Source organism: Triplophysa rosa, linkage group LG3 (genome assembly GCF_024868665.1).
Source record: "Triplophysa rosa linkage group LG3, Trosa_1v2, whole genome shotgun sequence".
NCBI lineage: Eukaryota > Metazoa > Chordata > Actinopteri > Cypriniformes > Nemacheilidae > Triplophysa > Triplophysa rosa.
In genome coordinates this window covers 8,355,620-8,378,807 of record NC_079892.1, presented here as the reverse complement: position 1 = coordinate 8,378,807, position 23,188 = coordinate 8,355,620, and the positions used below count along the sequence as shown (strand labels likewise).

General features: G+C 35.4%; 5 protein-coding genes and 1 long non-coding RNA gene across 8 annotated transcripts; 1 reads left to right on the top strand and 5 right to left on the bottom strand.

Annotated features, from left to right (window-relative positions):
* Positions 1–323: 323 nt before the first annotated feature.
* Positions 324–4,706, bottom strand: bpgm (2,3-bisphosphoglycerate mutase). 2 transcript variants are annotated; one of them, XM_057329562.1, is made up of 3 exons: positions 4,610–4,706; positions 3,568–4,190; positions 324–2,433 (listed from the first exon to the last, which is right to left on the bottom strand). In XM_057329562.1, the coding sequence occupies exons 2-3, from the start codon at positions 4,166–4,168 to the stop codon at positions 2,255–2,257; spliced, it is 780 nt and encodes a 259-aa protein (XP_057185545.1). In that variant the 5' UTR covers positions 4,169–4,190; positions 4,610–4,706; the 3' UTR covers positions 324–2,254. The 2 variants fall into 2 exon arrangements, with proteins under 2 accessions (XP_057185545.1, XP_057185544.1); XM_057329561.1 differs by having other exon boundaries at positions 3,568–4,236; positions 4,610–4,686.
* Positions 4,707–4,941: 235 nt separating this feature from the next.
* tnni4b.3 (troponin I4b, tandem duplicate 3) lies at positions 4,942–6,988 on the bottom strand. The gene is made up of 7 exons (XM_057329563.1): positions 6,879–6,988; positions 6,569–6,729; positions 6,425–6,466; positions 6,068–6,199; positions 5,896–5,985; positions 5,650–5,823; positions 4,942–5,469 (listed from the first exon to the last, which is right to left on the bottom strand). The coding sequence occupies exons 2-7, from the start codon at positions 6,605–6,607 to the stop codon at positions 5,380–5,382; spliced, it is 567 nt and encodes a 188-aa protein (XP_057185546.1). The 5' UTR covers positions 6,608–6,729; positions 6,879–6,988; the 3' UTR covers positions 4,942–5,379.
* Positions 6,989–7,785: 797 nt separating this feature from the next.
* LOC130551708 (uncharacterized) lies at positions 7,786–9,111 on the bottom strand. Its single transcript, XR_008962649.1, has 4 exons — positions 9,076–9,111; positions 8,788–8,880; positions 8,315–8,422; positions 7,786–8,238 (listed from the first exon to the last, which is right to left on the bottom strand). It is a non-coding gene; the product is annotated as an uncharacterized LOC130551708 (long non-coding RNA).
* A 1,277-nt stretch (positions 9,112–10,388) lies between these two features.
* Positions 10,389–11,810, bottom strand: LOC130551707 (troponin I, slow skeletal muscle-like). Its single transcript, XM_057329565.1, has 6 exons — positions 11,769–11,810; positions 11,556–11,687; positions 11,320–11,409; positions 11,056–11,229; positions 10,825–10,914; positions 10,389–10,698 (listed from the first exon to the last, which is right to left on the bottom strand). The coding sequence occupies exons 2-5, from the start codon at positions 11,658–11,660 to the stop codon at positions 10,828–10,830; spliced, it is 456 nt and encodes a 151-aa protein (XP_057185548.1). The 5' UTR covers positions 11,661–11,687; positions 11,769–11,810; the 3' UTR covers positions 10,389–10,698; positions 10,825–10,827.
* Positions 11,811–12,960: 1,150 nt separating this feature from the next.
* LOC130551706 (troponin I, slow skeletal muscle-like) lies at positions 12,961–14,623 on the bottom strand. The gene is made up of 6 exons (XM_057329564.1): positions 14,587–14,623; positions 14,248–14,379; positions 14,063–14,152; positions 13,794–13,967; positions 13,626–13,716; positions 12,961–13,509 (listed from the first exon to the last, which is right to left on the bottom strand). The coding sequence occupies exons 2-5, from the start codon at positions 14,350–14,352 to the stop codon at positions 13,627–13,629; spliced, it is 459 nt and encodes a 152-aa protein (XP_057185547.1). The 5' UTR covers positions 14,353–14,379; positions 14,587–14,623; the 3' UTR covers positions 12,961–13,509; position 13,626.
* Positions 14,624–18,722: 4,099 nt separating this feature from the next.
* Positions 18,723–22,475, top strand: LOC130551703 (interleukin-17 receptor A). 2 transcript variants are annotated; one of them, XM_057329560.1, is made up of 10 exons: positions 18,723–18,869; positions 18,946–18,970; positions 19,059–19,205; positions 19,625–19,749; positions 19,865–19,985; positions 20,164–20,324; positions 20,673–20,747; positions 20,837–20,906; positions 21,035–21,151; positions 21,294–22,475. In XM_057329560.1, exons 1-10 carry the CDS (start codon positions 18,768–18,770, stop codon positions 22,331–22,333), a joined length of 1,983 nt encoding a protein of 660 aa, XP_057185543.1. In that variant the 5' UTR covers positions 18,723–18,767; the 3' UTR covers positions 22,334–22,475. The 2 variants fall into 2 exon arrangements, with proteins under 2 accessions (XP_057185543.1, XP_057185541.1); XM_057329558.1 differs by having other exon boundaries at positions 21,279–22,475.
* The last annotated feature ends 713 nt before the right edge of the window (positions 22,476–23,188 follow it).

The following is a 23,188-nucleotide window of genomic DNA, read 5'->3' as shown; positions in this document are numbered from 1 at the left end:
AAAGCTTCCTCAGTCAAATTCCAATTATGTTTTTTTGTACCATTTCAAAACCATATTTGAGAACACCATCCATAATAAATGTATTATTGAAGAATTTCTATCATATGTAGGCCTAAATAAAAACAGAGCTGTCTTGTCAAGTCCTAAAGTAACTACATCTCTAAATAAACTCAATGATTTTTTTAAACTGAAGCATGGATGAAGGGGTTAAGTGGATGTGTGCTTTGCTGTGAACATTAAATGTATAAAAAACAAATCCTGGACACACCTGTACAGTACAGCAGGAGTTCCAGAGTACATTCATTATAGAGATTGTCAGAGAATTTATCAGCTCCTCTTGATTTATTGCCTGTTTGAGAACATACCACGAAAACTTCAGGATTACACTGAGTGGTAGTTTGTCGAGTGCTACATTCCATTAAACAACCAAAACCAGTTTTTTATATCATTAGTACTTTCTGCGAAAACAAATACCCTATCAAGATCCTGCCCTCAACATTTGTCCCACAGAAGTAATGTTTCCTTAGTAAGTTCTGCAATGTAGCACCTCCTCCTGGTTACCTTGTGCTCTTGGCATTTCACAAAATAAACACGACATGCCTTGTGCATTCCAATGATGCTGCTACTTTCCTGAAAGACTACATCACACCACATATGTGTGTGTATATATATATATATATATATATATATATATATATATATGTGTGTCATCTTTATTTTTATATATTATTCTATTTGAAACATAATGTAACCGTAACAAAGAAAATATATTTTACCTACTTTTTAGTGAAGGGATGTGCTAAACCCAGCAGACCTGTTGTGCTAGTTAGTGAGAAACAAAGCATAACCACATAAAATGAGCTACAATGTGCCTCAGTTACATCATAGTAGTCTGACGGGATAGCAAACATAGACACATAACACTTGAATTCACCATGATCACCATTACAAAATAGGCAAACATATAAAACTTCCTCAATTGTACTACATACAGTTCAGTGATAAACACACATTAAACACACTACATAAACAAATTGCAGATATTGCAATGCACATTTTAGACAACAATGGTGCAATGTTTACTTGGCTCAAGTGACAAAGTAAATTTGCTGTTCTCTTTGCATATTGTATTGGTTAATGTTGGTTGACAGCGTAACAGTAGTATGTAATCTAAAAACAATTATATACCTTAGTTTTAAGGTACTAAAACTTGGTTAAGACATTAACTTAATATCTCCCTTAATACATAGGTTGAACAAAGTGTCCCCTTCATATAGCACAATTATGTTTTTATACCGTCTGAAAATTTAACAAACATACTTTATACAAAGCTATTTAACAATGTACAATATATTAAGCCAGTTTAAATGAACCAAATAAATGAAACATTCTCCTTCATTTAAATATTATAAGGCCAATCTTCATGAACAAAAGCTTGAATAAACGGTTTAAACATAAAAAGGTTTTTAAAATTGGTGCCTAATCTGTGCTATGAAAGAGTCAGGCAGTGGAGGAGTGTCAAGTAATTCTAGACAGTCTGTGACATGCATCTGGGGATCTGCGGGGCAGATGTCATTCCAAACCTGTTTGACTTTCTTACTTCAGAAGAACACAAACAAAAATATTTTAAGAGCGCTGGTAAGCAAACATAATTTTAGCGCATCCACAGACTTCCACTGTACAGACATACTCAAATTTCTCAAATGTCTTCTGTGTTTTACAGAAAAAAAGTCATAGAGGTTTGGAACAACATGAGGGTGAATAAATGCTAACAGATTTCTTAAACATGTGTTGCTGTAGTTACTATGGTTTGCTTTTGTATATGGCAGAATAATTCCAGATTCTGGAATCTGGAATTATTAGTCTTTTGCCCTAAGAGGAAGGCACCACTGGTTTTCTGTGGTTTAAAATCCATTACAAAACAGGTTCAAAAGCAGGAGCTAACAAAAACACCAGCACATTTCATTAAATGTACACTTAAAATAATTTATATCAGTGTCTGCATCCCTCATGCCATGAGAAAATATATTTGTATCCTGCATTTTCGATCAGTAACCAGTGCTTGACATATATAATGCCTTATGAAACCACTATTTACATCAGATGACCTTGGACAAACTTTATATGCTGCTATAATCCTTCAGGTATAATGATTCAGAACCTCACAACATAATACAAAAATCACTTTGCCAGTAACTTTTCTGTTTCAATAATTGCACAGCTTTAACAAGTAACATTTTCCATAGGAATGTCCCTACTTATTTCCCGCATTCACCTTCCCTTGATCCTCCACCTTTTTGATAGCTGCCTGAATTTTGGCCTGGTCACCAAGGAGCTGACGGGGTTTCACGGGTTGAAGATCCTCATCCAGTTCCAGTAAGATTGGTACTCCGGTTGGTAAGGTTACACTGACAATGTCTGTTTCCGATATACCTAATGAAAAAGAGATCAAAAATGAAATAGATATATTTATATTAAAAATACATATGCTTATATTTATATACACTGCTCAAAAACAAACAAACAAGGGAACACATAGTCATCACATCTTAACACCAAGTCAGTTAACCTTCAGGAATATCAATCAACCCAGTAAGAAAGCACAAGTGATTGTGAAGCATTTTTACTTGTTTGGTGCAAGTAAAAGAGATAACAGGTACACTGGAGAGGCAACAGCAAGGGTGGTCTGGGGAGAACCATCCTCAGAGGGTCTCACAGACCTCCACGTGCTATTAAGTATTGGGATGAAATCCTCAGATCTATTGTCAGATCTTATGCTGGTGCAGTGCAGAGCCCTCCTTGTGCATGATAATGCCCGACCTCATGTGGCCAGAGTCTGGAGGCAGTTTCTGGATGATGAACAAAGTTATACCTCACGTTCCCCAGACCTAAATCCAGTTGAGAACCTTTAGGATCCCATGTATCCGAAGCCATCAAGTAGCACCATAGACTGTCCAGGAGTTCACTTATGCCCTGATCCAGGTCTGGGAGGAGATCCCCAGGACACCAACTGCCATTTCTTCAGGAGTATGCCCAGACATTGCTGACTAACATTATGAGTTACTGTGGTGAAATTCAAACAAGTTGAATGAGCCAGTATTATCCTTTTTTACAGTGATTTTACTGTAATTCCGGCCCTGAATGCGTTTATGATTTTGGCTTTCATTGACCATTGCCACATTATTTTGTTTTCACAACATTATGCAAAGTATATAAGTGAAGAGTTTTAACCTGGATATTTCATTCATTGAGATCTAATATAGTGTGATTTAGGTGTTCCCTTAATTTTTTGAGCAGTGGTACATTATACGTATACATTTGTATAAAAGACAATCATTTGTTGGACAAATGAGCACAAAATAAGCAAGCATTTAAGATATACAAGATATACTACCCTACCTCCCAAGGGCTTAAAGGTCAAAAGTTGCAGTCTTTGACGCCCATGCAATTCTAACTCACTGGCCTTTAGGGGGGTGTTATAACTGGGTTTTTAGGGCTTGAGATACTCTTTTAATCAATATATTTACACAAAATGCTCCTTAAATAGGGTATATTGACATGTTTTACCTTCCAAGTGTTTAAGCAGGGCCCTGCAGCTGTTGCCATGCCCTGATATGAGCACAGTTCTGCCACTCTTGATCACTGGTACTATGACATCATTCCAGTAAGGGAGTAGTCTGTCCAACACCTCCTTCAGACTTTCTGTTTTGGGTAGTTCTTCTTGTGGAACGTCACACGTACTGTATCTGCGATCGTTATAAATTTCAGCATAATAGGGATGTGACTCATCAATAGGGGGTGGAGTGACATCATAGCTGCGCCTCCACTTTTTAACCTGTTCTTCACCATGGTTCAATGCCATCTCGGCCCGATTGAGGCCGATCAGGGCACCGTAATGCCTTTCGTTCAACCTCCAGCATTTGGTGACTGGGACCCATTCTTGTCCCATGGCCTCCAGCACCACCCAGGCCGTCTGAATAGAACGACTCAGTATGGAGGTAAATACCTGGTCAAACTGGTACCCGTTTTCTTTCAAGAGCCTGCCACATTCTTGGGCTTCCACCACCCCGTTCTCACTCAACTTCTGGTCAACCCAGCTGCAGAAACGGTTCTCCTTGTTCCAGGCCCCTTCCCCATGCCTGAGCAGGAAGAGTTTGTATTTGGACATCCAGAAGATGCTGAGTGGAGGCCTGACATTGAGATGCAAATACATACATGAGGACACTAGATGTTAACCTAACAGCAGAACAGAAAGGGTAAGGGGTCAACATCTAAATGTCAACGAGTTGGGTATTTATCCAGCAGTCTGACCAAAACATATTTGCATAATATAGTGGCATATAGTTTAGCTTTTACAGGAAAGTATTGACATAATGCGGTGAGCTTCAACCAAACTTAAGCGATACGTATAGTTAATGACAGAACTAGTATTAGTGTAAATAAACAATACGTAACACTGACAAGAACTAGCTCGCTAACATTGGTCACGGAATAAAAAGCGTAGCGTTACCGTGCGCGCAAAAATATCGTAATTTATATCAAATAATCATAATTCTAAATGATGGTCAAAGAACATGATTGCATTTAAGTGCATTAATAAAGAGCTTACCTTTAGATACGAAAGCGCTCACGCCAGGGTAGCAGCAGCAGCCGCAACACGACATCAGGAACTGTACTAAACAGCCGTATCACCAACCCCGGAGCTGCTTTCGTTGATTGGCATTTTTTTCATCCAATCAAATTAAAGATTGTTTTTACGTAGGCGTTATATCAACGCTTGTTGGCGAATTGGAATGATGAACCGTCACGTTTATTTTTTGTATTATGAACTATTTTATTATTATTTTTATTGTTACTTTTCATGTGTGCCCAGATGTCTCTTTTATTAAAACATTCAACAATCTAATTTTACCATAATGAAAAAGCATCCAGCATCCCAAAATAGAGACGAAACGAAAAGCCTGTAATTACTCTGTATTTTATAAACGCAGAGTTATCTTTATTGCTCATCACAACACACAACTGATCACATAATTATGTGAAATGTCATTATAATATAAATACTATTATATAAAGACAAAGAGCAATTATATAATAATCATATATTATCATAGGTGCTTTATATGTGGAAGCACATAATGTTTAAATATTTAAAATAATAACCATGGTTATGTACAACAGTGTCGTATTTTTACTCAGTGTAACAATAAAACACATAATGTTTAAATATTTAAAATAATAACCATGGTTATGTACAACAGCGTCGTATTTTTACTCAGTGTTACAATAAAACACTATAGTAAAACTATAATAACTATAGTAGTAGTTAAGCATATCAATAGTTTTCAAACAAATTGCCTTTATATTAGATGTTTATTATTAGGCATTTGGTCCAGCAAACAACTTCTTCCTGCCCTCCATGCCTGACATGGCATCCACATTTTTACGCCAGTCAGTCACTTCTTCTTTCTGCATGACATAAAAGGTAAATATATTAGATAATATTGTTAATGTTTGTTGTTTGGCCAGAAGAAGCAGATGATCAACATATAATAGGTTTATGATGCATTTAATGATCTAATATCTGACTGCACTTTTTTAAAGCTATTAATGTAAATGCATTTACTGTGGTTTAATAGATCTTCTTACCTTTTCCTCTTCCTTTTTGACCGTCTTGAGGTTAGCCTTAAAGTCAATTGATTCCTTGTGTTTGCCCCCCAGCAAAGCTCCAAGCATAGCATCAGCAGAAACTCTGACCCTCTTCAACGCTGGCCTCTTCATTTTGCCCTTCAGCTCGAAGATTTTATGGTTCAATTCTGCAATCTATAACAAAATGATGTAAGTAACAGAAATGTATTGTAGAATATAATGCTAGTTTCCAAGAGATGCATTTACCTCCTTTTCATTTTTTTTCACTTTAGCTTCAATGTCGTATCGTTCCTCATCCACAACATCGATTTTTTGATGTTGTTCTTTGCACAGATTCTGTAAAAACCAACACTGGCATGTAGGGAACCTAGTCAAAGCAATTTCGACAAAAGACAGATATGCAGCCAAAGATAACAACCTGTAAATCCTGTACAGAGAGTCCAGACAGTTTGAGTGGTGGAACTCTCTCATTCAGCGTTCTCTCTCTCTCAATATTTTTCTGTTCCTTCTCTTCAGTCAGTAGGGTGGTGGCCTTCTTCAGTAATTTGGTCTGTAAATCAATGCATGACGATTAGACTGCTATACTGAACAATGATATGATGTAATGACATGAAGCTGATCAAATTTCAGCACCACATGACACGTAAAGGTCATGTGATGGCATCAGTTGACACAGTATAAGTTGCATTGGCATATCATTTATATGAACATCACAGTGAACTGTTCATTCCAAATTGTTGAACCATACTTTTAAACAAAACAAATAGACACTAACCTTTAAAAACAGTCGCCGGGATGCCGAAATCTTTGGCTTTCTCTAAGGAAGAGGAACAAAATGAACTGCAATTAAATGTTTGCATTGTTCATTTGTTTGGTTCCTTAAAAATGTTTCAGTCATATACTGTACAGAGTTACTCACCGGACTGACACAGAATGGGCCAAATACACATACAAACATACACAATGAAACAAGTGAGATATTCAGTTGAACTATTTTATATATACAATATAAATAGATAAATATAGATTTCTACAAATACTTACGCAGATTCAGACATGTTTGTGGCTTTGTTTTATTTCCTGAAGGAAAATTGTTTTTACTTTTTTCCCCTTAGTTGCTGTACTATTCAAACAAATCTAAAACTATCGAGTTGTATTCATAAATACGACACAGAAAACTTGGTGTTAACAATAAACAACACATATATCTCATATCTGAGAGAGCTTACCTTGCAGAAGATGGACGTCTGGCTTTGGCCGCCTTGAAGAAACTGAGCAAATTTATAGATTTTGATGGGCTCATGAGAGGATCACTAAAATAGACCACTGTCCTCACCATTCTCACTCTCAAATGCTTTGCATCCCAGGCAGTTCTGAGCAGCAGCTATCAGCAGCGTGATGGACCACCTGGTGCCCAAGTATACTTAATGTTCTCTGGACTAAGGGTGAGCACAACAACACTCAACCTTTGATATGTCCTTAATTTATAACGATCCCTAAAATTAAGCTTTTTATTCTTTTGCTGGATTTTTTCGTTGGTAACCATGTTTGACAAATAAAAAGACATTCAATAAAAAGGTTTGTGGAGTAAACAACCTAACTGCCCACATAAGGTGGACTACAACTACTTATGTGCTAGTTGAAATGCATTAAAAAGTATGTGAGATTCATATTAATTCTGAAGCATTAATGCAGAAACAATAAAAGACTTCGGAAAGTGTTACATTAGGGTCAAATCATTATCAAAGGTATTTTCCTATTTATTATTAAGGAATCTTGGATATAAGGAAAAAGTGAATGATTTAATGGCTTAAATGATGCACACATACATGCAATATTACAGATGGGGTTTAAGCCAGGTCTGTCAGGCACAAATCAGACCCTTTTGTTGCTGGGTTTTGTTTTTTTCTGATATATTGTTTTATGCTGCCATCATCAGGCTAAAATAAGAACTGCAGTTGTGTAAACGACCCCCATGCTTACAAACAGCCTACATTTCTGTGATCATAAGTGGTTTGTTATTACTGAGAGAAAGGCCTGTGTATTGTATGCCATCTGCGAGAGAGACACGTCAGGATATTTGCTCAGACAAAAACATTCTTTTAAACTTTTTGAGTTATTACATAGCACATTACACATAGAGAAATGTCTGTGAAATAACATAAAATAAAATGATAACACGTTACAATTAGAGTTATAATTAACATTAGTTAATGCAAAAACTAGCTACTTATACAGCATTTGTTAATCTTAGTTTATTTTAATTTCAGCATTTACTATACATTTTTAAAACATTAGTTAATGCACAAGGAACGAACACGATGAACTGTATTGGCATTAACATTAACACAAAATAATAATGCATGCTTGAAAACTATATTGCTCATTGTTAGTTCAGGTTATCAAATGCATTCACTTACAAATTTATTGCAAACCTTATTATAAAGTGTAAAATGAAGGGGAAAAACATGTCATGCCATCTGTGACTTCATTATTTACATTTTATTGACCAGCATAAAAAAGCTTTTTCCTGCCCTCCATTCCAGACATGGCCTCCACATTCTTACGCCAGTCAGTAACTTCTTCTTTCTGTTGGAAGGCATAGAGCAATAAATTGGCACTTATCAAGTCATTCATCAAAATTCATCATAAGTCAGGAAAGTACTAGTGGAGCTGTGGCCGGCAGGTGGCGCTCATCTTCAACCCCAGCCGATGAGCAGAGGTGATCTTGGGTTTGGGCTTTTCAAGACATCTTTCTGTTTTATGTTATCTTCTGAAATTGAAAACAACAATATTAAAGTTGTATAAGCATTAGTGTTATCATCTCTAAAGCACATTTAAGAAAAAAATGACAAATAAGAATATTTAGAAAACAAGCATTTAAAATAAACATACAAAATGTGTTATTTTGAGTGAAGGGCCTGTTTAAGCCATATTATATTGTTGTATTGTATTTAGGTTGTAAGAATAACTTTTATGATTTTGTTAAGTTTTACATTTTAGTATAGCAGGTTAAACTAAGATCAAATGTAAATAGAAAAAAAACGCATCATAAAACGTTTGTATGAATTCTTTATGCAATATTTAAAGAATAAAGCTTGAATTGATTTGGCAACCGAACCCTTGAATATACATGACCTTATTTCTATTTGTCCTCTACACAGCGGTAGGAGTTCTGTGCATATAGCGTCCAAGAGTTCTGTGCATATAGCGTCCAATGATTTTCAGCATCTGCATGTTGAATTTTTGCAGTGTATAAGCAAAAATTTGATTCTTCAATGTCTTCAAATTCACAATGAGAATTAATGGTCTATTTTAATTGTAAAATTACTGAATACTATAAATACAATTGTTAAGGACAAACAACACTGGCATCCGCAAAACAAATACATGTTAATGTCTTATCACCACTGAAATAAAACAAACCTGCTTGAAGAAGCAAAGACAGGAGAGTGAGTTAACCGGTAGACGGAGGGAAGAGGAAAATCCTTCAGATTTATAGTTTCAGCACCCATTGGAACACCTCACTAAAATAGACCCCGTCTATGCCACCCTAGGACAGAGGCATGGAGTTATGCAGCGTGGAAGGCTTTGAATGCCTCTTTTTGGTGAGCAAAACTGTATTGATGTTCAGAGTGGCCCGGTCAAAGGTTGAGAGGTGATGAATGGGAATCATAAAATATCAATGCCTAAATCTGTAGAAATAAATCTGAATGAATGAACTAAGTTCGACCTGTTTTAGAATCATGGACAATCTTTGAAAAGGGATGGAGTGAAGAGTCACTAAATACAAAAATATTGAAAAATAATTTGAAATGAAGAAAGCAAAATAACCTAAATTCTTTCTGCATTAAAGGTAAATATCAGTTAATTGTGGTGTAATGTCATGTCAGGACAGTCATCTCATGAACGTGCTAATTTCAATACACATTAAGCAACCGAATGCTGGCAGGAGACAATGGCGTATAAATCATTTCTTGTATTTAGACGGCAGCGAGCAGGTGTACTATTGTAATGTGAGCTTCTCTAGTCACACCTCATTCTCTGTGAGAGGTGACACTCCGTCTGAATTACCACCTGCCATTTGTCCTAATTTATTTTTAGTTCTCATGGCCAGATGAAGGGATGCCAAATGCAAGAAGTTCTTTTCTTAAAATGGCTTTGTTTTGAATTCATTTCACGAAAACTGCCAGTATGTTCTCTAAGCTTGATTATTATGATGGTAAATCTATACTTAATCGAGCAATAGTTCACCCAAAAATAAAAATTCTGTCATCATTTATTCAACAATATGTCATTCAAAACCTGTATGACTTTCCTTCAGTGGAAAAAGAAGATATTTTGAGAAATGTCACTGTGGTTTTGTGTCCATATAATGGAAGTCAATAGGGCCAATGTTGTTTTGGTGACCAACATTCTTCAAAATATCTTCTTTGTCATTTTTGCGGGAACTATCCCTTTAAGTCACTGAAATAGTATCTGGTCTCAGAATTGAGAATAATATGTGAAGATAAACTACATTTATATTGCTTTTTCTCCGATTTACAAACACTGTTTTTTGATGTTACGTCTGTTACACATTTAAAATAGACAAAAGTGCATGCAAGGTCAGTGCCTACAGGTTTTGCTATATCTGGTGCCTTTGTCTCCAAACATCTCAGAAGGTCTTCTGCTGTGCTTCACCTGTGAAGTTCCACAGATTGTTGTTCAAAGTAAACAAAGTGTTTCTTTAAGCTGTATTTATTTTAAAGACAGAAATTCAGCTGGACATCACAGAATATTCGTAAATAAGTAGGACTACAAATAGTGACATTGAACGTGTAAGTGTTAAGTTTGGTTTTAAGACACTGTATTCTTGTTTAAATATATTTGAAAACATGTCTTTAACAACTAAAATAAAACACATTAGCAATGCCTTTGTGTAAAGGGTTTTTCTCCTGTACAACAGACTTCTATAGCTATAGACTTTAAGCATTGCTTTGTACATTCATTTTCAGAGGCTTTGGAATTTGATATAATTCTTGATGCCAGGTGTGATGCAGTTGTCACCTGTGAAAAAATCAACAATTTAATTCAGTCAATTCAAGTCAGTCCAGGTGAAATATATCACAGAACATTCTCAACGAAAAGTATTAATGGACATATGAAATAACACATTTCGAAGTTATTGCTTACCCTCTATTGACCAGCATCAAACAGCTTCTTCCTGCCTTCCATTCCAGACATGGCCTCCACATTCTTACGCCAGTCGGTGACCTCTTCTTTCTATAAGCAGAACACGCATAACAATGGTTAGGTTTAAATGGAGTAAAATATACTGTCTAACTCTATAGTATATACTGTATAAGTGAACATGAGTTTTGTTTATATTTTTTGACAAATAATCATGAGATGCCAAAAACCCGCCTTCTCCTCTTCCTTCTTGACTGTTTTAAGGTTGGCTTTGAAATCCACAGATTCTTTGACCTTGGAGCCCAGAAGAGCACCTAACATGGCATCGGCAGAGATCTTCACCCTCTTGAGAGCAGGTCTCTTCATTTTGCCTCTAAGTTCAGTGATCTTTATATTCAAATCTGTAACCTGAACAGATTCGTGAATGTCAACAAAAATTCATAAATGCATTTATTGGTGATTTTTCTGATTGTGAATGATCGATAGAGAACATAGTACCTCTTTTTCGTTTTTAGTCACCTTGGCGGCGATATCATACCTCTCCTCATCTACAACATCAATCTTCTGATGGAGGTCTCTGCAGAGAGCCTAAGAACACAAAATTGTGCTTTTTTGGTCAGACAACAATGCCATGGCTACACAGATTTTTTTTGTACTTCAATCTAACATATACTTATTCACAAAGCATACAAAGTAACTGAACCACCGTTACTTCTAAAAGCATCTGCACATACCTGAAGATCTTGAACGGACAGACCGGAGAGTTGCAGAGGTGGGACTCTCTCACTCAAGGTGGTCTCTCTCTCTCTCTGTTTATCCTCTTTTTCCGTTGTGAGCATGGAGGTTGCTTTCTTCAGAAGCTTTGTCTGGAGCAAAATATGTCAGAAATGTGATTTTTATACATTTTCAGTAATCATTTTTGAGACCTGAAAGATAAAAAATGATACCTTCAGAAACAACCTCCTGGATGCCGAAATCTTGGATTTGGGTCTCTGAAATGATTAGGCACTATTTTTCGGGTTTGTGTAAGTAAGTAAGTAATTTCTTTTAAGACATAAACTGTGAACAAAATGCTTAAGGAACAAAAGAAAAAGTCACCACTTACCTGTCTAAACCGACCAAGTGTATATTTGAGGAGAAAGAAAATAAAAAAGTTTCAAATGTAATCGTAAGATAACAGATAGCCTATGCACGCAGAGATTAAAGTTAAAAGAAAAAATACTTACGACTCTGACATTGTGACCTGCTTGTATTTCCTTTAAAAAAAGAGGAAACTGGTGCAAATCACTTGTCAATATCTGCAATACACGGATCAGTTTAACAGGTCAGCGCATATTACTAACACTGGTAAGTAAAAACATTTTTTAACATATCTAATATGAGCATATTTTGGGGGAAAAAAAAACACTTTTACATATGTACATGCTGTAAAAGTGGCTTAGCACACATGCACAAATACATTTCCAAAAATAAAATGTCAACAACACAGACAAATGACTAAGACGTTGTTTCACAGAGACAGCAATCAGATTAAATATAGTGCTCATTTAGACTTTGTCTAAGATTTAATCTGATGCATTTTACATTCTTCTCTTCAGGAAAATCCTTAGTGTTTCCCTTTAGAGTTTCAATAGAGGTCTCAATGAATCCAACTGCTGGAACCACATCTCATCAAACTCTTACTGGTTTTAATGTTAACAGTGTCAGTATGTCTGACCATACCTGTTTCTCCAAAGACCACTCCAAGGGAATGAGTAGAGGGTGACAATGCCGGTGGACGAGGAAACCCAGGCAAATTTTATGGCCTCCTCACCCTCCTCTGAGTGGCTCACTAAAATAGACCCAACCTTATGCCGCCTAAGCTCACTTTACTTAGCCCCATCAAAACACAATTGTGTACTTTGTCCACTGCCAGTGCCTATTCATTTCCATTGTTTGACCCTACAAGGGAGAAAAGGTCTGGCTGAAGTCATATAACCTCTAATGCAACTTTGAAAGAATATCAGACATTATAACGCATCCTTGGTAACATCAGTCATCAATATATAAAGGAAGGAATCAGATTTTTCGTGCATTGTTTTTGATCTCCATAGGATGTTGTTTCTATTTTATTTTACAAATAAATTACATATCAATTCAGAATCATGTCTTGCATCACATGGACACATGGGCAGCATGTGGTAACTTAAAACCAGTTACGCACACACAAATGCAGAATAACGTTGAGGAACATGTTTGTCTGGTGAAACAACACAAATATTGTTTTCATAGCAAGGGACATTTTAATTTGGAATGCCATCATATTGCAATTTGTAGGACGTCTTACAATTTCTTGTGATGTCTTATCTTCCATGGCATCACAACATTGCATACAATTGATCTAAATAATATGTGACTCTATTGCTCATAAATACACTAAAATATCACATTAAGTTTCAGATGCAAATACATTTAAACAGACAGTTTTCAAATCGCACCAAAGAGCAGAAACTGTAACATTTGGTAAAGACTTACAAAACAACAAAAGCACAAACATTATACACAGTTGTTATAGAATGTAGCATTAATTTAAACAGACAATATAGCATTTGTGGATTTTCTTGCATCAAACCATATACAGTGCTGGATGCTTTCATGTCTTGGTAAAACCTCCGGCTTTCTTTTCTCAAAGGTGTGCCGGAAAATCAGCTGTAAGTAGGAAAACAATGTCATCTTCCATTCACAATGCTTATTTTGTACAGAAATGTTCAAAGAATGAAAACAACTGAATGTGTTGCATGTGAAGTGTCAAAGTTCGTTTTTACCCTATGACTGTCCAGCATTAAACAACTTCTTCCTGCCCTCCATTCCAGACATGGCCTCCACATTCTTACGCCAGTCGGTGACCTCTTCTTTCTAGAGAAAATTAGTTTTAGAATGTTGTCGCGTGACAAACATCGATAAACATTATCGTATTCATTAGCTTATAATACCTTTTCTTCCTCTTTCTTTACTGTCTTGAGGTTGGCTTTGAAATCTGCCTTCGATGACATTTTCGATTCGTTCAGAGAACCAAACATAGCATCAGCCGACTTCTTAACCCTCTTCAGCTGGGTTCTCTTCATCGAACCCTTCATTTCCCAAATCTTCTGGGTCAAAGACTGGATCTAAAACATGACGGGATTGCATGTTTTACATTTAAATATATGGCTTACAATGCATCACGCACATCCTCAAAAGTGATTTGCAAAACAAACGTTACCTCTTTATCATTTTTAGCCACTTTGACCTCAAGGTCATATCGGGCTTCATCAACGACATCAAGCTTGTGGTGAAGATCCTTGCAAAGCTCCTACAAATAAACATTCAAGACCTTCAATAATGTATATTGTGTATACAGATGTATTTTCATGTCCTATTGATGCAGTATTTTGATTTATGAGATACCTGCAGCTCCTGTGCTGACAGACCAGAGAGTTTGAGAGGAGGAACTCTTTCATTAAGAGCGTCATCTCGTTCTCTCTTATTCTGCTCTTTTTCAGCCACCAGCATAGACGTGGCCTTCTTCAATAGTTTGGACTGTAACGTACAGGAACAGCGAACTTAAAGTTCCATCAGACTTAGCACAAAGCTTAGCACATACCACACAATGCTGCCAGCGGCGAGCCATTCATCACGGATTATAGTTGTGTCTTCCAAAGACTCTTAATACATGCAAACGATTTTGATTTTATTAACCAGATAAATATTATTAATAAAATTTATATTAAACAAACAAGAACTTACTTTCAAGAGCAGCCGTCTTGTAGCGGTATACTTTGTCTTTTTCTGAAAAAATAAAATAAAAAGTCAGGTCAGTGTTATTCCAGTCTGAACAAAATCAATTGGGCATTTTCTAAATATGTCTATAAGCTGCTTTAGAAATCTTTTTAAGAGCTGATATTTGTTCTGCTAAGAGAAAAATGACCTACCGGTCTAGGATGGAACAAGGCAATGTGGGAAAATTGAGAAAAAAACAGTTAAGAAACCAGTCAAATTGATCCATTCTATAACACTCTTAAACAACATTATGACGTATTAAATAGGCTATAAATGAATCTGTATACTTACCCTTCAGACATAGTTGTTCGTAATTATGGACCCTAAAGAAAGACGTGTATTTTGTTAGATTTTGCTTGAGTGCTCAAAACCCTTTAAGCTTTAACACAAAGGCCTATTTTGTAATTAAAAATGTGCACGACATTTAACAAAGTAGTCTGTGTCTTTATTCAAACGCAAGTCAAGGCCAAAGTCAGAATACATAGACAGTTTCATCGGACGCGCGCACGCCTGACCCCCAGTTAACTTCCGGTTTGTGTTTGACTAGTGTCTAATAATATGACTATTTATATTTAATTTAAGTTAATATTAATTTGTGGTGTTATTTTACTGTATAATATTGTATTGAATAAAGGATTTGTTGAATTTTGTTTTATGTTGTTCAGTAAACAATTTGTTGAATGGGTCGTGTAGTTCGGTCGCATTTAAACAAACCGTATGGTACATTGACATCTAGCGGTTGAGCTTGGTATCGCAGTCTAAATTCAAAATATGGAAGAGACAAGTTTAGCCAAGTAACGGTACATCTCGGTTTCTTTTGATTGTTATCAGAAATAATCTACAGGCACTCTATTGTTTGTGAATGTGTACCAGAAGTTCAGTTGGGGGGGGTCACAAAAGTGCGCATGCGCAGTAAAGTTTGTTTATGTTGTTAAGATGAAACCGTCTATATATTTACTATGTATGTGTGTACGTACTATCTACCTACCTAACTACCAGTACATACATACATATATATATATATATATATATATATATATATATGTGTGTGTACATGACATTAAAGGTCTTTCTGATGATATCATTCTGTGCATCAGACATTGCATACAATCACTAGGAAACATTCTCACAGTCCAGACATAGAACATCGTCAGGAAAGGTGAAGAGTGCCAAGTTTTTGAAAGTCACAGTAGTGATATTGTCACAGCATGGGGCAAAATTTAATTTTGGGTTCATTATAAAACTGTTTATAGATGGCACTTGTTCAGAGCATTCAGTCTATTCATTCTGTCCGTACCTTGTGGTTGATAAAGCACATGGTTGTTAGTGTTCCTAGCCAGGCTAAATTCGAACACTGCTGCCATTCTTGTATATGGCACAGTTTCAAACTCTAGCCTTGACTCCATGGCACTAAATACTTACCCTGCTGAAGCAACCGACGTAGACCAGCATGAATTCAGCATGATTTATGTTGGTTGGTGCCGCTGGTCACCCTAGTGGGCCAACCAGCATCCAAAACACAACATATGATTTTTGCACAAATCTTTTTTTGACGTCTTTTGACACATTTAAAAAAAATGTTTAATAGCTACATTATACTGTACATAGAAATATAAACGCAAGGAGTTCAGACACTTTTTGTTCATCACTCCCCACAATTTCTTTGACAAGGTCATAGGTTGTAATTAAGGCACTAAGGGCTGTGAACTGAAATATCTGAAGCTTTCACTGAATCTGGAAACCGAATCTCTAGATACAAAATGTGCTCCGGTTACATTTCCGAACATTCGAGAACATTTGATCTTGGATCTGCGTCTCTCGCTGAGTAAGCAAGCAGAGACATCAGCGACCGTATTTCATAACATCCATTCTTTAAAGTTGACACAAGCAGTTTGTTACGGAAATAATCCCAGCAGGAAGCCATAGGAGGCCATAGGAGAATGTATATGAATCCATCCTCTTCTAGTGCAGGTGTGATTATTGACAAATTCCAAAAGCTGCTGTAAATCTAGGAATCGTGGATGGATCATACAATAAAAATCCCTAGAAATGTTTAGTTATAAACCTTTGGGTATTTATGACTACATGTATAGATCCCATGAATGTGATATGTTGTATGACTTACCTTGATCTAGAAGGCAATCACAGGAGAATGAGTTGTGTGCTGATGTCAAAGCAGAACACTCATTTTATGATTTTATAGGTTGAATCCCGTGCGTGAATGGCTCGCTAAAATAGACCCCCTGTTACGTCTCTTGCATTCACGTGTGCAGAATTATTAAACAATTTGTTCTCCACCTCTTCATGTGTGTGTACTGTATGTCCTCCAGGTCGGGGACACAGATACACACTACAGAACGACACACACAAACACACATCTGCACACTGGCAAGGTTCATGCAATATTATTCCTATAAATTCTCTATAGTTTCAATCTGAATGCAGATTGAAACGTTTACAAATTCCAGTTTAAGTAAAAAAAACTTTTGTTAATTGTCATGTTGCAAATATCAAGTTTACTTTTTAGCGGTCATACTGTATACTTAAATCATGACAAAACATATGAAGAGTTTGGTTCCAAAATGAGATACTTTTTTTTCAAAAATCATGTTTTTTATTGTGCATTCCAATTAATATCAATCAAATTTTGATTTAAGCCATAAAATACAGCTAACTAACACAACAAAACACAATAAAAACATGATAACATAATAAAAAACATGATTTTTGAAAAACGGAGTTATCTTATTTTGGAACCAAACTCTGCATATTTATTATTTGACAGATCTTACATATTAACTTACAACATTATAAGAACAAAAAAGAAAAAGGGTCTCCTCATATGCTAAAGTTAACTGGCCTCATTTATTAACCCGCGTGCTTGTGTTTGAGGACTGTAAAAGCTGAGTGTTTACTAATGCTATTCTGCTGCATGCCATGTCAATGGGGCGAGAGCACATTGTAAATCAAGTTACAATGATAGCGGAGTCCTAAAAGTCAACTTTTAATTTTAAATATACAGTACACAAGGAAGGGCATATAATTATAGTGCACGTACATATCTGTTTCTATGGAACAAAAAGATAGAAATCAACCTTTGAATCTTATTTTTTAAATAAAGGACTTTTCTAGTTACTATATATATATATATATATATATATATATTACAGAGATAAACTGAGTATGTTGTGATAGTTTAGTTACTTATTTATAATTATTGATATTTTTTAATGTTTACATCAACAATAAGCTTTTACTATATGACAAAATGAGATGATTTTCCATTGGCTCTTCAAATCCTTTGCTGACTGCTGGCATTTAGTGGTTGTTATCAATGTCAACAGATGTCATGAAGTCATTTTAGTTTGTAGATGTAGTTATTTAAAGTTATTACGTCATTTTAATGTTTTTTTGTTTAGAAGTGTAATGAAAACTCCACTCAACAGGTTTTTTATAATAGAGTTAAAATAGCCTAGATAAATAGTTCAAATAGAGATTTAAGATCTCAGCATAATGGTGTTACATACACACATTTAGTATTAAAAAGGATTTCTCACATTATAAGACATGGTTGTTTTTTGAAAAATAAAAAAATTGTTTAAACAAAGGTAAACATAGACTACCTTTACTGATTAGTTGACCATTTGACCTTGCAGATATCAAATGACGTAGCCTACGCTCACGAGGCCCTCTAGTGGTCATACGGTAGGTAGACGGCAAATGTCACGACGAGGGCTTTTTTCCAAAAATAGGATTCGACAAGATAATTTGCTTTTTGTTATATAGTCTAAACTATGAATATGTATATATTTTTAGATTTTGTAACTGGTCACGTTTTATTTTATCATTTATTTTTGGCATTTATTCACTTTGGATTCATTTACAAGTCTCTCAATAAATATAAGATCATAAGGACTGTATGCGTGATAATATTTACAAAAAAATCCAGGATATACATAAGACATAAGAAAAAAGTCTTTTTGATCTGCACACGCTGTACAGTTTTATTTTCTTGAATCCCTCCTCCTTCCTCAACATATCTGATCTCATGGTTTCCTGTAACTAGATTCTGAAAACCTGACAGAAAATGATCTATGGTTTCAGACCAACAACTTGTTTCTATTCCAGAAGCGATTACAGCATTAAATATGGTTGTGAAATCTCTTTTTCTCTTCAAGTTTTTGTCTTTCACAATGACCGCATCATCTCTACATTTTATAGATCATTCTCCGATGAATTGTTCTCAAGAGGTACAGAGTTCATTTTCTTTCAGTTCGTTTTCTAACATTTACAACTTCTCAACATGTCAATTGCTTTTCTTCACAGGAGCTAGCATGCACGGTTCAAGTGGGCAAGTACAAGTTTGATGCTCTGTAATATATCATAACAATAAAAAATCAAATAGTTCACTCATTATAAGACTTTACTGATGGTCTCAGGTAACTGCTCAAATGAGGGTTGGGTGATGTCACGGGTGAATGCCCCAAGATCTCCACAGAGCGTAACTTCAAAGGTAACAGCTAAAAAAGATCAAGGTGGACAGTATGCGCCTGTTCTACAGCTGACATGGAGTCAATCACCTGATGGTAAGATATATATGATGATGTGGCTATTGACCTGTTACCCCGAAGAAAATATTATATATCATTATAAAACAAATCTTTACAATCAAAACTAAGCCAGAGGGAAACTTTCTTTCATGGCCCAGGAGACTTGAGTTCTTTGTTATGTTCAGGTATCATCTTAGTTTTAAGAGTGTTAAAAGAAGATTCACATTAAAAAGTCTTTGGTGTCTCCATATGATCTCCATTCAATATCATTGCATTCTAGGAAAAACAATTGAGATGATATTTTTCCCGTTGGATGAGGCGATCACAAAACAGCATTTTTTAGTGTATAATATATATTAAAAGTAATAAATATAACCATTTTTATTAACATAATGTAATGTAATACAATACAATACAATAAGCATTATATTTTTAATTACAAATTTTTGCTTCAGGTAGCATATACTTCATCAATGGGACTGAAGTCTGTGTAGTTGAAATAGCTACAAATAAGAGTGAGTGCGTTTGTTACATCTTTCTCAATAAACTGCCATGGACAAAAAACCTGAAGAATGAAATGGTATGTGAATATAATAATATACTTTAGTGTTATTAAAGCCATTGGTTATATGTTACAAATGTAAAAATTTTTTACAAAATAGGTTTCAGCCTTGTTTCTTTTTATATTATTTTAGTGGACTTTTTCTTTGGACGGAGTTGTGGTCTACCTGGGTTTTAAATACCAGATCTTTGTAACCAATTTACCAAAGTCAGACATAGGAAGCTACACAAAAGAAATCAACGTCACAGTTCCAGGTACTGTATGTATTTTTGTAGTTATTGTGATCCACTCAAGTAAACTTGTTGATGAAATATTTGTGGTTGAAAATCATTTATTTTGCTTTTACTTCTATTTTTAAATGTGTGGCAAGTTTCTGAAGTGGTAAATTGTTCTGAAAAATAGAATACTTATCAAGTCTATTTGTGAATTTAGAGAACCTTTGGAATCCTAAGCTTGTGTGGGTAGTCGAAAAAATGAAGGAAAGCAACCTGGTGATAACAATAAACTTTAAACCAGAAACGTTTTCTGACCAATTCAAAGTCTCTATGCTCAGTCCTGACCTTCATCTAAAACTGTCTCACATTATCCTGAAGGTAACGTCAGTTTTTATTATCAATATTAACAGGATTGTTCACTCAGAAATAAAAATTCTGTCATCCTTTATTCACCCTCATGTTGTTTAAAACATGTATATGACTCTTCTGTGAAACACAAAAGATATTTTGAGAAATGTCTAAGTGGTTTTGTGTCCATACAATGGAAGTCAATGGGGTCCAGTGTTGTTTGGTTACCAACGTTCTTCAAAATATCTTCTTTTGTGTTCTGCAGAAGAGAGAAAGTCAGGTTTGAAATGACGTGGGGATGAGTAAATGATTCAGAATTTGCTTTAATACTATTATTATAACTGATTATCATTGTTATATTAAATATCTGCTTTGAAGGCCAACCAGACATCACTGAAAGTTAATTTTACACTGGAACCAAAGCAGATAACTGACTGCGGTTTGTACTTGGTGGTGAGTTCATGAATGTGACTAAAACGGAGTACTAACCATTAATACTAAGCCCATATAATGAAATAATCTTTAAATGTCTTCTTCAATAGATTCAGCCACTCTCTGTTCAATGTTTGAATAACTGTCTGGATTACAAAGAGAAAGTTGATATTTGTCCATGTAAGTATACGCAAGGAAACATACAATGTATGATTCACAGCAATGCAATCATTTAACATGGCTGAATTTGTCTTTATCCGTTTTATTTATTCAATATGATGTGATTTCTGTTGACATGTTAATGGTAGATCTTCCAAAAGCTCCTGCTGATTTTACAGTTTTGGTGATACTGGTATCGCTGATGGTTACATTGGCTGTGGTTTCTTCCTGCACTGCGTTCTTGCAGTACAAACATTTCCATAAAGGTCAGTGGAATCATAAGGCCAGTACAATATCTGTGTAATATCGCTGCTATCAAGGCTGCGTTTCTCTTTATTTAATTTCATTCTTAATGCACCATTTTCATTTCATTTCAATCATGTCTTTTAATAGCCGCCCTCTCCTTAGACAGCTCTACCTGTGCAAAACCTAAACTGGAATGCAAACCTGTTCAAGAGCATAGAAGGGTCTTTATTATCTACTCTTTGGACCACCCCCTGTACAAAGACATCATCCTGAAATTATGTGCCTTCTTGAGGGCTAAGTGTGGCACAGATGTTACCCTTGATCTCCTGGATTCATCTTGGCTCGGCACCATCGGTAGAATTCAATGGCTGGACATGCAAAGAGAGCAGATCTGCAAGTCTTCGGATAAAGTCCTGGTCTTGTGCTCTCCAGGCGTGTATGCAAAATGGAGAGCGATGTGCGGTGAGCAAACTGTTCGACTGAAGGAGGACGCTTGTTCACCAATAGGAGACATGCTCACGCCGGCCCTGAGCCTCATCATACCGGATTTCGCTTACGCTTCGTCTTTTCACAAGTACATAGTGGCTTATTTCGACGATGTGTGCAGTGAGAACAACGTACCTGCACCATTTAACACTGTGGTGAAGTACAAACTGATGAAGCACTTCGAAGAACTCTACTTTAGGATCTTAGGAGTGGAAAAACACGAGCCGGGGTGGATTAAATGCGTCGAGGGCATCAGAGAGAACGATTACTTCACTTGTCCATCAGGAAGAGCCCTACGAGATGCTATTGAAGCATTTCACAAATACCAGCTGAAGAATCCAAACTGGTTCAAAATGGAGCTTTTGGGTACTGATGATGAAGGTGAGGCGGCCAGCTTTGAACCCATCTGTCCTATGGACATCAGCTACAATGCTGTCACAGCATGTTATGAAGTGACTGAAGAGCATGGAGCACAAACAGGTGTCAATATGATAAAGCGTTGCAATGAAAATGAGCACATTTTAACGACTTCCACTGAAGAGACAGGCATAATACTAAATAAACCATCTTTAGTTGTTACCACAGACGTTCAGTTCAGTAGTCCGGTACTGAATAGTTTGACAACCATTGATGTGAAAGAGATACCAGCAACAAAAAAATGTGGCACAAAATATTTTATGCTTACCACCTCTGTAAACCCTTGTGAACATCTTTAAACAGACATAACTATGATCTATCTGTTTTTTATATATATGTATTAAAAGGTATATATCTTTGTTTACTAGCAGTTTCTAAAGGGTTTAAGGTTTGTTTCCCAATTACTTACTATTTATTCCTAAGTTTTAGTAACTAGTCATATAGTTGTGTTGTACTTATTTTTAAAGTTGAAACATGGTATTATTATTATAAACTAATGAATAAACCAAATAATTGCAAAAAATATGTTTCTATACATTTGCATCAATGTGTTAATGATTAAAATGTCTTATTTCTGTTGACAGTGCAAAAAAATATTTTTTACTAAGTATTTTGTCTTGTTTTCTAGTAAAAATATCTAAAAAGAAGAAAAAGAAAGAAAATATAAGAATTAGGTATGTTTGAAACAATAAAAAAAAATGCAAATGAGGTAAGAAAAACAATCTTGATTTTAGTTTTACCTTCTTCTTAAGTACCTAATTCAAAATTTTCTTACCTCATTGGCATATTGTTTTAAACATAAACTTCCTTAATTCTGTTATTTTCTTTCTTAAAACAAGACAACATATCATTTTCAACAGCTCATTTTCCTTGTCAAGTAAATATAAGAATATAAGAATATTTTTACTAGAAAACAAGACAAAAAAGCTTAGTAAGAAATTAATTCTTTTTTGCAGTGTACATAAAATATTACTTAATGTATGCCTATTTATTGTTGAATTAGATAAAAATGTAATTTTTGCAACATTTCTACAAAAAAAATCAGTCTGCATCATTCTGGCAGAATTTAGGTCAAACTCTTGAGTAAAAGTCCACTTATGCGATTTACGATGGAAGCCCGTTTCCGCCAGGGTAGGGAATTTTTTTTAGATTTT